The sequence below is a fragment of the Indicator indicator genome, chromosome 4, assembly GCF_027791375.1.
Source record: "Indicator indicator isolate 239-I01 chromosome 4, UM_Iind_1.1, whole genome shotgun sequence".
NCBI classification, from domain to species: Eukaryota; Metazoa; Chordata; class Aves; order Piciformes; family Indicatoridae; genus Indicator; species Indicator indicator.
Genome location: NC_072013.1, coordinates 31681757 through 31696051, shown reverse-complemented (window position 1 = coordinate 31696051; position 14295 = coordinate 31681757). Strand labels below are relative to the sequence as shown.

General features: G+C 43.9%; 1 protein-coding gene across 1 annotated transcript; it reads left to right on the top strand.

The window, feature by feature from the left end:
• The first annotated feature begins 2632 nt into the window (after positions 1 to 2632).
• On the top strand, positions 2633 to 14160 carry MAPK1IP1L (mitogen-activated protein kinase 1 interacting protein 1 like). Its single transcript, XM_054400677.1, has 4 exons — positions 2633 to 2796; positions 9754 to 9781; positions 10308 to 11012; positions 11473 to 14160. Exons 1-4 carry the CDS (start codon positions 2633 to 2635, stop codon positions 11482 to 11484), a joined length of 909 nt encoding a protein of 302 aa, XP_054256652.1. The 3' UTR covers positions 11485 to 14160.
• Positions 14161 to 14295: the final 135 nt, after the last annotated feature.

The window sequence follows — 14295 nt, the reverse complement described above, 5'->3', positions numbered from 1 at the left end:
AGAGGTTGTGCAATCTCCATCTGTGGAGATACTCAAAGCGCAGCCAGACAAGGTTCGCATCTAGTCCTGTTTGGAGCTGCAGGTTTGAGCAGAGCTTCTTTACAGCCCAAACATTTATATGATGCTGGAGAAAAAAACAAAGTAGCCTACACTTGTAATATGGAGGCAGCATCACAGGCCCTGAACTGCCCTCACATTATCACACCAAACAGCCTTGTTGAATAATTTAAACAATACCATCACAGCTCCTGCAATGGAGGCATGGAAAATAATGCCCCTTACTAATTGGGAGCCAAACTTCTTTCACACAGCTCCCATTGTCTTCCCTAAGAGCCACATGCAAGGCTCTAAATTTGAAATTTCATCCCCAACTTTTTCTTGTTGTTGTTGTTTTTCCATTACATAATTTAGAGTGCAGAATAATATCTTCCATGAGGACGTGACCAGGGCTTTGTGTTAGCCCCCACCCTCCATGTAAGCCCTATTCCTGGCACTATGATGGATCAAGCACACCCAAAGTCTGTAAAGTTTTCACTGCAGCTCTTTTAATCACCTTCAGTGCATGCAGACAGGCAGATGAAGAGCTACATTTGTTTGAGGGAGGGGAAAGCTGTGCGTAGAAATAAATATTTGTACAAACATTCATCATCCTTCCTGCTTCGGCAGAAAGGGGGGTACATTTATTACACATCAGGAGATCCTAACACCAAGGTTGGCTGGTGAGGTTATTGATTGAAAGTGCTATTGCAGTCCCAGCTTGATACTTAGAATGAGATGCCATCACCATCATAGGCTTCACGTTTGCTCATTAATTAAGGTTTCTAACTAGGAGATTGCTCAGGAGGAAACGTCCTGCTCTTAGGCTTCCTGCTGTCACCACTGACAGCCCATGACCAGAAGCAGACACCCACAGAGAGGTGTTTGTAGCACAGAGAAGTGAAGGTGAGCAGAACTGCTGCTGGGAGGAAGGTTGATTTCCCTCTGATTTGCTCATTTCTCCCATCATGGCCACACCAGAAGTGGTGTTTCTACAGGAACTCCAGTGATGAGAGTGCTCAGAAAGGCAATTGTGAAAGAGCTGTGAAGTCAGCCTGAATTTTCCAGTGTTTAATTAAACTTGGAGGGAGCAGACCAACCCAGCTATCACGCCATCATGGGGCTGAGTCTGTAGCAAGTTCCCTTTTAGTACTGGTAGTAATGATTTATGTAGATAAACCAGTAAAAATGTTGTGGATTTGTGCCTGTGGCAGCTACCATAGTGCCTGGGGACTGCTCATTTTTCTGAGTTGCTCCAGAAATGGCCAAATAATGACCTTGAAAAGTGCAAATAGATGCATGCTCACAAAGGGAAGGGCACCAGTACAGGGAATCTGGCCGCTGGCATGTGCTCCGCATCACCCGTGCCTGGGTTTCTGCTGAGTTTAACGGAATCATCTGTGTATGCAAACACTGGGAGCATTAGTGCCATAGCTTGGAGGGGCAGGGCAGGAAAACGATGTTATGTATTTAGTCCTCCTAAGCACCAGGGTCTGAGAATATGAATCATGGGTTTGGGTTGGAAGGGACCTTTAAAGGTCATCTAGTCCAACCCCTCCCTGCAGTCAGCAAAGGTATCTGCAAGCAGAACAGGTTGCTCAGAACCCCAAAGAACCTGACCTGGGATGGTTCCAGGGATGGGGCATCTACCACCTCTCTGGGCAACCTGGGCCAGAGTTTCACCACTCTCGTTGTAAAGTTGTTCTTCTCTCTAGTCTTTCTCTTCTTTTAGTTTAAAACAATCACCACCTGTCCTGTCACAACAGGCCCTCCTAGAAGCCTGTCTCCCTTTAAGTACTGTTCCCCTTTAAGTACTGAAAGGCCACAGGAAGGTCTCCCTGGAGCCTTCTCCAGGCTGAACAACTCCAACTCTCTCAGCTTGTCCTCACAACAGAGGGGTTCCAGCTCCTGTATTGTTGTGGCCTTCTCTGGACAAGTCCATGTCCCTCCTGTGCTGAGGACTCCAGAGCTGGCACCAGCACTGCAGGTGGAGTCTCAGCAATGCGAGCAGAAGGACAGAATCCCCTCCCTCCACCTGGCTGCTATCCAGATACGCCTGGGTCTGAGAAGGGAGCACACGGTGCTGACTCACGTCCAGCTTTTCACCCACCAGCACCCCTATGTCCGTTTCCTCAGCGCTGCTCTCCACCTTTTCATTCCCCAGTCTATGATGATACCAGGCATTGCCAAGAGCCAGGTGCAGGACCTCGCTCGTGGCGCCGTTGACCCTGACGACGTTCACAAGACCCCACTTCTGCAGCGTGCCCAGATCCCTCCGGATGACATCCTATCCGCCGGTCACGTCAAAAAGCCGGCAAACGGCTACAGCTCACCCTGCCGCCGCTAAGCACACCCTGCAGCGGGGGGCGGAGCGGGGCCCGCCCCGCCGTGCCCCACGCTCGGCAGGCCCCGCTCGTCCCGCCACGCCCCACGCCCGGCAGGCCCCGCTCGTCCCGCCGTGCCCCCGCCACGCGCGCGGGCTGCAAGGCACCACGTGACCGCCCCGAAGCCGCGCCGCGCGGGAGTGAGTGGAGGGGGGGACGTCGTCACGTGGCCCCGCAGCGGTGTGGGCGGGGAGAGGGGCGAGGCTCACTTGATGGGAGGGGGTGTGGCCAATAGCGTGACCTTACGCGCGGGTGAGGAGGCGGGGGGTGTAACGCATTTCCGCTTCCGCCTGGGCGTCGGGGTGGCGGTGGTGCTGCGGGCCGCCGCCTCCTGCCTGGCTCCTGGCCTGCGCTGCACCTCGCTTCTCCCGTTCAGGTACCCGCTGGCCCGGAACCGCGGTCTTTCGCTCGCTGGGCCCGTTAGACAGCGGGAGGGAGGGATGGAACGGTGGGAGGAAAGGGAGGAGGTTCCGTCCTATACCGCCCCCGGGGACAGCCGGGCCGCAGCTGGCTCTTCCCGTTTCAAACCCCCTGGAGAGGCGGGCGGGGGGTGCCGCCTCCTCTCCCAGCCCCGGTGAGCTGCGGGGCGGCGGTACTGGGAGTCGCTGATGTCGAGGGAGTGGCAGAAATCAGCCTCCCTCTGCCGGGAGACCCACCGCCTGGGGAGGGCGGATCGCTTCGGGGTGCCGGTGGCGGCCTAATGGCTGCGGCCGCTTTCCGTTGCGTGGGGTTGGCTTTGCTCATGCCTACAGCAGAGGGGGTTCGTTTGTGGTGGATCCTATTTTACTCTGTGTATCCGTGGTAGCTGCTGTGTCTTGACGGGATGAAATATTTTGCCGGCTTCTGTTTATGCTATATGGTCGAAATCTGTAAGTGAGTATATAAGTGAATGTGGACGGCGTAGAAGTGAGTGTTGAACTCAGAGGTTCTTCACGGTAAAACGTCTAATTTTCACAGTTCATGGGAAGTTAATTTTATCAAATGTTAAATTCCTTAAGGATCCGGGAAAGCTAGCACTGTGTAGTATCAAATGGCAAATTGCTTGGAGAAAACTACTTACCTGACAGTTTTCATGTCTGAGACAGAAATTGTTTCTGGGTAAATTTCGTGGAAAACTATTAATTTGATGCTGTTCAACTGTATTGTCAGAACACATAGCTAGGTTAATGGTTAGACACAACGATCTTAAAGGATTTTTCCCAACCCAAACAATTCTATGAATAAATTATTCGTTTTTTTTAAAACCAAAACTGACACACCCTGAAGCTACCTGCCCCAAGATCTGTGGAGACTAGTGACTGATATAAAAACTTGTAATAGATACCAAGCTAGTCTTAGAAAAAGCATTTTTGATATGCTTAAAACTTGAGTTCATTCAAGTACATTTTAACAGTGCCAAAATCAAGATGTGGAGGATGCCAACTCTGTGCAGTGAGATTGTACCCTGAAAAGCAGTTATCCTTGTAAAGAGCCTCTGTTAAGGAGCAGGAAGGGGTGTGGTTTTGTCTGCCTGGTCTTGTCCATTTGAGGCTACAAATGGAATATGACACACAGGTTTGGTTTTTTTTTTATTGGTGGGGGAATGTGACACACCAAAACCCCTCCAGTGAGGGTGTCACTAACACTCAGGGTCAGTATGTTTATTTCATCCAAAACAAATAAAAGTAGTTAAACTGTTAGTTCTTGAGCATATAGCTTTGGTAGAAGGGAAACACATATCGTTTAAATAGCTTTTTATGGCTAATTCAAGAAGACTTCTGAAGGATTGACAACCGGAAGCTAAAGCTGTAAATGAGAAACAAAGCACACATTAAACATGAGGATAACGTGATAGGAGTGGACTCCGTATCTCTTTCTGAGAGTTGAGAGGCAACTGTGGAAGCTGCCAGACTAACATCTCTTGCAAGGTTCACAGGGAAGGATGCTTTGGACAGGGGAGTAACCTTTGGCAGGGGAGACTCCACTGTTCTCCACTGGGTTTGTGTCACAGCTGGCACACTAACAAGCCACCTCGGAAGTGATAAATGTCTGCTGGGTTTGGAACCATCTGCTTGTGAGGTGATGATCATCTGAAGTGATAAGATCTGGTCTTGGTGGGGAGGCAGCTGTGAAACAATGTCCTGTCATGGGTGGAAATGTGGAACAGATTAAGAGTTCCTTTTGGCTTTATAGCTTACAAGTCTTCCAAAGTGTTAAGGCCTCTGTTTTGAAGAATTATCTGGTAGTTGATGATTTGTAACAAGTGCAACATTTTGATTATTGATCTGAAATAAATCCGTCCTGAAAATCTGAATTCTGTCCTCTGTGTCAGTCAGAACAGACATGGAGAGGTGCAGAGAGATCACCAAATCTGATGTAGCTCCTAATGATGTAACTGTTGGTATTCCCCTTCAGTCATTTTACCAGTCTTTATTCTCCCAATGAATAAATATCCATGCCAGACAAAGTGATCGCGTGGTACAGTAGCATAAAGGCATCAAAGATAGGGAAAGGCCAGCTATAAAATGTTGATGCTTAATGCCTGAAGGTGTAAGCTGCAGAAATTTGCATATTTTTAAAAACATTTAGAAGCTGTCAAAGATTTGGTGTCTCTTCCATTTTATCTGTGTAGCTATGTTGGGTAGTTACACTTATGTGGGCAGAAATCTTGTTGTAGATGAGGTTATGCTGGTAGGTATTAGTCATGTTACAGTAACAAAAGAGCCTCTTTGCTGATCGAGCCATGCCACCCAGTGGAAATGCAGCAGAGCCTGTTGCATCTAGGAGGCATTTTTTCTGAGTTTGAAAGATGATCATGGAGACAGGAACTAAATCTGGCACATCAAGTGTGCAGGAAATGTCACACAACTCAAAAAAATTATGATGCTTAGTTTTGGATAGCTTCAGTAAAAGAAAGAAGTGTTTTGGACAGCTCTTTCTAACAAGGTCCTTTAAGGAATGATGATGGATGAAAGCCATGAAAGGCAAGAGCATGGGAAAAACTGTTACTATATCCATCAGTTCTGCTTGGGCTGGATGCAATCAAAGAGAATTTAAAGCTTTTTAAAACCACAGTGGAGCTGTTTTATGATGGAAGCTGTTCGGTGGGATGGATTTTGTATACCACACGTGACACCATGCTTCCAGAAACAGGGTTTTCACAAACCCCTCTGAAAAATCACTGTTTGGTCCTGAATGCTGTTGGCTGAACTAGTTTGGCAGTGGCATGTCAGAGAAGTGCTTCCCAACCTTTCTTCATCTTCCACATGGAGTGCAGCAGGCTTACTTGTCACCTACCTGCTGTTAATTTTCAGCAGCAGCTCATGGGAGTCCAGGAGGGCTTGGACTGCGCTCTGAAGATTTGGCTGTGTGAGATTTTTGAGTAGGTGCAGTGAGGTCCTTCATGTTCTCTTATCCCTCTCCAGCATAAAGGATGAGAGAGATTCTGCTCCAAGACACCTTTTGGGGTTTTTTTCAGAAATGGTGCCCTGGCCAGCCGATTTGGAGCTGGCATGTCCTGCAAAAGTGGGGATGTTTCCAGGCGTGTTGGCCTTCGGAAAACAAAGGAAATCTTGCCTTGCAGCCCAGTGGATACGAGCAGGACTTCACTTTGGTTACTACCAGCTCTCTAGACTTTCTGCTCCCTGCCAAGTCATTTAAACTCCTGAATCCTCCTCCTACTCACTCTTTCTTCCTCCTAGCTCCAGGAAAGAATAAGTAAACGTGGCAAGATGGATGTTCAGGACACAAATTGGCTTTTCTCTGCTCATAGCAATGCTTGTGCAGTGCTCTTCTAGGAAAGCTTCAAGAGAAAATGGTCCATCTGTTGATTCTGCTGACAAAATCAAGGCACCATTCAGCACATCTTTCTAAACTCTTGAGTAATGGGTTTAAAATGGAGCTACTTGGAGGTCTTCTGCCTGACAGTGTCTCCAAGTCCAATTTGTGAGCACGTGGATGCCTTGGGCAATACTTTTACAAACAACTGTTATTTCTGAAAGGTGGTTTTTTAATTCTTTACACTAATGTCAAATGACTTGAATGGAATGTAAATTCTAGATTAAAGTACAAATTAGTCCATATGTTGACTGAACATGTCTAACAGTAATTTCAGCTTCTTCTTTATTAAATGAAGGTGGCAGTACCCAGATTCCATCTATGTTTAAAGAACGTCCCTGAAGTAGGCCATCCTGTCTGTAAGAAGATCCTTGACATGCTTGGCATTCACTCGGTTATTCCAAATGTTGCCAACAAATGTTGCTCTAGTCTGCTTGCCAAAGGAAAAAAGCCACTAAATCTCATTATAAGCTATGCTTGCTTAACTATGCTTTTTTAAAATTCTTTTCCCATAACTCGTACAGCAGAATTGTTTCCTTAATTTCATGGCATAGTTGAAATTATCTGCTGACAAATATTGGGGATATTTGGGTTTTGTCAGCAGGCCTGTTTCAAGCTGTCTTCATCCACTGCTTTGAGTCGAATTTGCTACTGTTTGTCACTTTGCTGACAGATCACAGCATTTTCTTCTGAGTTCTCCTGCAGGTCTCTTTTTTCCTTTCTCCCTTCGTTCTCTTGCAGCATATGTTCTCTCTTCTTCTGGAGGTTTTTGTCAGTCTCTCTTTGATCTGGTTTTCAGTTGGTCTTATTCCACCTTTCCATCTGCCTAAATAAAGGGTGGTCTTCTTGGCCTGTTTTGGTCTTGCTCTTTGCTAACCTGTTGTGTTTGGCTTTTTTTTTTTCCTTAGGAATAAATTGACATGTACACTTGTGTAAACAGTTGTTTTGTTTTTTTCCTATATTAATGATTTTTTTTTGTTACATTTTGTGACTTATATTAAGTGGGGTTTGTGTCTGTATAGGTAAACTGAACTACACTGAAAAGCACACATCAGCTTCTGGTTATGATTGAGCATGGCTCATTAAAAAAAAAAAAATCTAATGAGCTCTCTTAGTATAAGAGAGATTTATTGAAGAGAAGTCAAGCTCTGTTTGGTATATGTCTCTCTCACTTTCCTGATGTAGTTAAGTTGGTTTCTGAACTTTAAACCAGCAATCATTGATCTGATACAGAGATTCAGGTATTTACTTGAAGTAACTTCTACTGTTCATAAGCTAATGAAGCTGTAACAAACCTTTGGATTCATATGGTTATGCACCAATTGCCACCAAGATGCCAGCTTTGTAGATGTGTGTTTCCTAAAAGCTTTATTTAAATTTGTAGGTACTTTCTAAAATGTTTGTTTCGATTATTAGGTACTTCCTAAAAGGCTTATTTAAAATTGTAGGTGCTCCTAGAAGGCTTATTTAAATTACTAGGTGGAACTCAAGAAGTTCATTGTATTTTCACAGGTGTCTGGGTTGATCAGTGTGGTCATAAATAACTTGGGAAATGAGATGAGCAGTGTCTTATTGATGTGAAGCCATCCAGAGAAGTAAGGATTAAGTAATAAAATGGCAGATATAATTTAACTTTGATAAATCTGATGTAATTCAGGGTAGATAAATGTAGAGCAGTGCATATAATTTCATATATAAAATGATGAGCTGACCCTTAACACCAAGGAATGAAATATTGCCACAGAAGTGTCATTTCTGTAGTGATCAAAAAGCAGATGAAACATTAAGAAGTATTAGGAAGGAAATAGAAGGCAAACCAGAAGATGATTAGGAAACTCTATAAATCAGTGGTTATCCCACATCTTGAATTCTGTGTGGTTCTTTCTTGTCATTCATCTCAAAAGATACAAAAGGAAAAGCCTCAAAGAGAGGCAGCAAGAATAATCAAAGCGGCTGCACAAGGGTCAGTGTAACAAGCTACAGCTCAGCCTGGAGAAGGAACAGCTCAAAGAAAATGGTGAAAATCTGTAGAATAATGATCAGCATGGGCAGAGTGGATAAGAATAGACCTGATGATTTCCTCAGCTGCAAGAACGAGGGAGCAACAACTGAAACTAGTAAGGTCCAGGTTTAGAACAAAAGAGAAGGTACCTTTTTGTGTAACAAACAGCAGCCCTGTTGAGTTTCTTGCCAATGGATGTTGTAGATGTAAGCAAGGTAACTAGATATGCTTGTGGAAGTTATTTGAAGTTTGTTATCCCATAGAAATTGCACACTCTGAGTTTGGAATCGTTTAACTACTAGAGTGAGTGTCATCTCTATTCTTGCTCTTTCCTACTGCTCATTGTTGAAGGTAAAACAGGCTGCTGAGCTAAATGGCCTCTTGCTCTGTGCCAGCACTGTCCTAAGAGTAGGAAAAGGTGTAGGCAGCACTAAAACAGCACAATTTCAGAGAATACTCTAGATGCTCATTATTTGCATTATGTAATTTATCTAATGGAGCTAATAAGCCTCTTTATCACAGGCCACCTGTACAGAACTCTGTCTCTGAGACTCTGTGTTAAGTCCTCATCAACATGAAAAACAAGTAGTATTTTTTTGTGGGGGTCATCTTTGTGGTAGTGTTTGTTGTACTCTTCTGTTTTGCGTTTTTCTTCCATCTCTTAAACTCTCCTCTAAAACTTTCTGGCTGCACTGGGACATGTTCACCTATTTCACCTGCTCTTGGTCATCTTTTTAACATCTCTTCAACTCTAGTCAATATTTTTTGTCAGTTAAAATGAATGTAATTTCAGCTGCCCCTTGTTTTGTGGCTATTGAAGATAGACAAAGCCAGTCAGGCTTTACTGTGGTGAAGCTCTGGAAAGCTCCAGATAACACATGACTTCTTGGTCCAAGTCATTGCTTCTTGGAAGTGTTGAGAAGTTAGAAGTCAGGTACTTGTTAATGATGCTATTGCCATGTCTATGTTAAGAGTCGGTGAGTGTAAGAGCATCCATACCTTTAGTGTGTTCTGAAAGAGCTGGGGATAAACTATCAGCAAACAATACTTTTATTTCTGACAATAAGATCTGCATGGGGATCTAATCATGTTTTGGTTTAGATGCATTCACTTCACCTGCAAGCAGCCTGCTGCACCTTTTCTGAGTCCCAGTTTAGAAAAGACTTGGAGTGCTTGTCAGGCATCACTGTCTGGGTAGGCTATATCAATATTTGAAGTATTTTTTTTTAGTGCAATGTGACCAATTTACATTATGTGTGAGTCCTGGCTGAGGTGAGACAGGTAGAGGCTGAGAACTTTCCTTTTTCTGAGAACTTTTATCAAGAGGAAAGTATTTGGGTGGCACATGTCTGTCTGGACCAGTCATTTAAACAAAGCCACTGCTAAGAGGTGCTGCCAGTTCAACACTTAAGTGTGGTTTGAATGAGACAGGTGTCGAATTTGTCTCCTGAACTCTTGCTTGAAATACTTTTATTACTTTCAACAAATTTCACTTTATCTTACCTTACTTTTCAGCAAAATGTCTGGAACTGATGATTTTTCGGTAAGTAACAGTTTTTCTTTCCTGAAGATCAGCCAGTTGTTACTTCATTCTAAAAGCTGACATACTTTTCCGAGAAGAAGGGGAGTTTACAGCTGAGAGGCCATTTCCTCTGTGTGGCAGTCATGGTGTTTTCCTTTTGGGTAGATTTAGCAACCTGTGGATTAAACACAGGGAGCTTCCAGGTGCTTTGTGGGTTCTCTTCTGCTGTGATAGGAGTTGTGCTTTAGTAGTGCCAGAGTAGCCACAATGGAAATCTATGAAAAGCTTCCTGGATTTGTGATGAAATTGCTTATTGCTAAGTGTGGTAGGTCGCTTTTTATCTTTGGATTTCTAAATGTGGCGTGTCAGAATGCCTCCTTGCCTTAGTGATAGGAGCTGCACAAAAATGAATGTAATCATTTCTGTGCAGCAGCGAAGAGCTCTTCCTCCTCCCATTTTGGCAGCTGAACCATAGAACACGTAGTGGGTGAATGTCTGCAGTAAGGCCAGTAGCGTTTTACGTCCTCACTGCTGCTTTATCTTTTAGTTGGCAGATGCTTTACCAGATCAGTCGCCTGCTAAAACCTCCAAAGTGAGCAGTACAAAACCTGGTCAGCAGCCTGGTCAGCCACCACAGGGTTGGCCAGCTTCAAACCCGTGGAACAACCCAAGCGCTCCCCCTACGGCACCCGCCGGACTGCCACCAAATACGTCTGCTTCCAGCGTGCCATTCGGACCTCCTCCAACAGGAATGTATCCTTCAATGCCCCCTGGACCGCCTGCTCCATTTCCTCCTCCTCCTACTGGACCCTCTTGCCCTCCTCCTGGTGGTCCATATCCACCCCCAACTGTGCCAGGTCCTGTCCCACCAGGGCAATATCCTCCACCAAATATGCCCTTTCCAGAGCTTCCAAGACCTTACAGTGGTCCAACAGAGCCAGCTGCACCTCCTGCTCCTGTTGGGCCATGGTCCTCTGGAGCATGGGGACCAACAATGGGAGGGCAGTATCCTGCACCTAGCATGCCATATCCACCCCCAGGGCCATACTCTGCTCCTACCCAGACTCCAGGGGCTGCGCCAACAGTACCATGGGGTACGGTTCCACCCGGAACATGGGGACCTTCACCGCCAGGTCCATTTCCTCCACCCACAGGATCATATCCAGCTCCAGGACTATATCCAATGCCCCCTAATCCTTTTCAAGTGCCATCTGGTCCTGCTGGTGCTCCATCAATGCCTGGTGGTCCCCATGTGAGTATCTGATACTGGTTTTGAATTACTCAAAAATGTAATACTTTCAGGTGTGGGTATTCAGTAAGATCTAGTAGGGCAGGTAAGGAGCTTTAGTACATATGTCTTTTTTTCTGCAGTCAGTGGAATGAATAGCAGCCAAATTCTTCCGAAATGCTTAACTAAATACACTAAGGTGGTAAAATTCTATCAAGTGTGACAAAACATACTAACACTCATCTTCCACTACTTGGAAAGCCTTCTCTATAAGGCAAAGAAGGGGAGAAAAGCCTTGTAATAATTCCTGAAAGAGAGCATATCCTAGCCTCTCTGATTCAGAGAGGGGTTGTTTATAGGGCACACAGTGGGAGGGAGCAACAACTGATAAGGATGAATTTGTTTTTAATTAAGAATTCTTGAGACTGTGAAATAACTGCTTTGAAAAACCTGCATTGACCCTGAATTTTATTATCTCTTGCAGCCTTATCGTTGAACACATTCTGGGCAGCAAAATACTGTAGCTTTCCACCTTCATCCACTACTTACAGAGATTTTTACAGTTTTTGTTTCAGTAACGTTGGGGCTATGAAGAATTCTTGCCTCTTGTATGTGCATTTGAGGTATGAAGGAGCAGTTTGCATAAATTTACCGTGCTCATACGCTGGCATAATTGTTCGGTTTACTAAAATGAATTACGAAGAGCAGAAATCAAACTAACGTCTGTGGTTCTTACTGTTGGCAAGTGTTCCTTGAAAAAACAGGAGTTGCCAAGTGAGGATGATAAAGAAGCAGGCCCAAGGACTTAATAATGTTAATTCTTCAATTTCCATGAATGCTTTAAGTCTTTGTTGCCAGACTTGTGCTGGTCACTGAATGGATGGATAGTCATATTTTGTCTATTTTCAGGTTATTCTAAAATGCCAATAAAAAGTGTTTCAAGATCTTTTTTTGTCAATAAATCTAATTTTTTGAACGTGCTACAGTAATTCAAACTAAAGAGACAGAGGATGTGAACTTGAAGGTTTTCTCAGCATTTTGTATATACTCAAACAATCGCTCAGTCTGGGACTGCGGAGGAGAAGACGCGCGTTGGAAACACTCGGTCTGACTCGTCAGCGCACTGTTCGTGTTCACAAACAGGCATTTCTGTGCAAATTAAATAACCTGGATGTGCAGCTAACTTTGAATCAACAAATGTGAGTTTTATGCATGCAAATGAGGACATCATTTTGCCAGTTCTCATTCTGTGGTGGTTGGAAGTTTGGCTTGGTCTGTGTAAAGAGAAACTGATCCCCACTTAGGTAAGGTACTTCCCTGTTTTTAACCTGGGTTCTAGTCCTTTAAAATTTGACTTTGCTGCTGGGTTGTGTAAACCCAGAAGACTTTTTAGAGTCCCTGGAAACTGAACTTGAGCTTAAAAGATCAAAACAACCCAACCTGACAACTCCCTTCCCAACAGTTTAGTTTTGTGAGCTACAAAGATCCTTACTGCCACGGTTGAGAATGAGGAGGTCTCATTGGATTTCTGCTGGATGTTGTGATAGGAGAAGTCCTCTGTTCTCAGCCAGGTGTCTGCATACCTCACTGAGTAAGTGTAATTGGGGAGTAATGAATGTCTAGAAGCCTGTGCACTGCTGTGTAGCTGTCCCTCCTCCTTGGAGGCACGCAGTAAGTTTTCATATTCTTGCCATATCTGTGCAAAGAGCATGCAAGGGGTTCACTGCGATGCTAATTTAGCATTACCAAGACACACAGCCATGTGTCAATGAGGAGTTCTGGCACTCTTTGTGGTACTTCATAGCCTGGACTTAGACCACAGACAGTTTCTTTCATCCCCAGCTGGGGATATCCTAACTTAGCTTCTGTAAGTAGAATTAGGAACAAATTTTGCTTAACATGGTAGCTCATTAGGGGAGTCTTTGTATCATGGAACTGTGAAAGTGAATTAACTCTCTTCCAGTACCTTGTCGTGACTTCCTGCATGCATGTGATGGACTTCTTCAAAATGAACAGGGTGACCTGGTGATGATGCCTGGTAGAAGTCTCAGCCTTTATGGCAAAGTCCTGCAGTGTTCTTACAGGAGAAACCAATCAGGCTGTGGCTGGTTTTAATCTAATGTCATGAAAGCTAATAGCAAAGATGTGTAGTTTATGTCTTGGGAAGACAATACTGGAGCTGAACAAAAATATTTAACATCTCAGCTTACAACCAGCATCTGTAACCCTAGAAGGAGGAACCTGAAGTGCATGTCTTCACTAACCTTAAACAAGCCCCAGTAGCCCCTGCCCTGTCCCAACAGACTTGGCTTAGATCTTGGCAAGACTAATTAACATAAGAGAACATTGACTTACATTTGCTCAAGTGCTTTTTTGATACCTGCAGCCTTAGATTCTAAATCAGTGTAACAAAACCAAACCCCACTCATTCCAAATGAATGGATCATGCAGCAGCAGCACTCCAGTTTGGAACTGCACTGGTCAGATATCTTTGCAGGGAACAGGGAGAGGTAGGAAAAGATAAAGCAACCCTGGTAAGTGATGTTTTTCTGGAGAAGGGATTTGTAAAAGTAACTAGACTTCTAGGTTCTTCCTGAAATAGGCAGAATTTATTACTGGAACATTTAGGCTAAAATTCAGTATATATGGGATGTTTTTTCAATGTATATTCGTATTTCTTGAGGTCATGAAAACTGTTTCATAACCCCTTTGTTTTTGTGAGCAGAGTTCTTTGCCTAGCAGTGAAAAGGGTATATACCTGTTAATCTATTGTGTAAAAAAATAAATAAATAAAAACAAAACTCCAGTTGTCACTATATACTGTGTAGTAACTTTATCACATGTTATGTCAAGTGTGAGCAACTTCTGGCCTGAAGCTTTTGCAATGGAATTTGTACATTTCTATGCATCATTTTGAGTTCAATTGCTGAGAAGTTCGTTTTTGACTTGTGCTTTGAGATTGACATACTGCATTTGTTTACAATATGAAATATAAGCAATCACATCTTTAAAGTAGAGATTATCACCTGCTGCTGTATTTTCTTTAGATGATGAAACAAATATTTGCTGTATGATAGTGAGAAGCTATAAATACAGGATTTGATATTTTTTTGAAAATGCTGTCACTTTTGTATAAGATTAGACATTAAACGTATTTTCAAGACTGTCGTCTTCACTGTTTTTCAATGACTGCTTTTGACATGCTCTGTGTAGACTTTTTGCCTTGAATGAATAGTAAAAAATAGGACATCTTTGATTTGCAAAGACTGAATATAAAATCAGAATGACTTGACTGCTGTGAGTGTTT

Coding starts and splice junctions, on each gene's coding strand:
- MAPK1IP1L (XM_054400677.1), top strand. CDS start 2,633: ATGGGAGGGGGTGTGGCCAATAGCGTGACCTTACGCGCGGGTGAGGAG. Junction 2,797..9,753: donor ACCTCGCTTCTCCCGTTCAG/GTACCCGCTGGC, acceptor CTTACTTTTCAG/CAAAATGTCTGGAACTGATG. Junction 9,782..10,307: donor CTGGAACTGATGATTTTTCG/GTAAGTAACAGT, acceptor TTTATCTTTTAG/TTGGCAGATGCTTTACCAGA.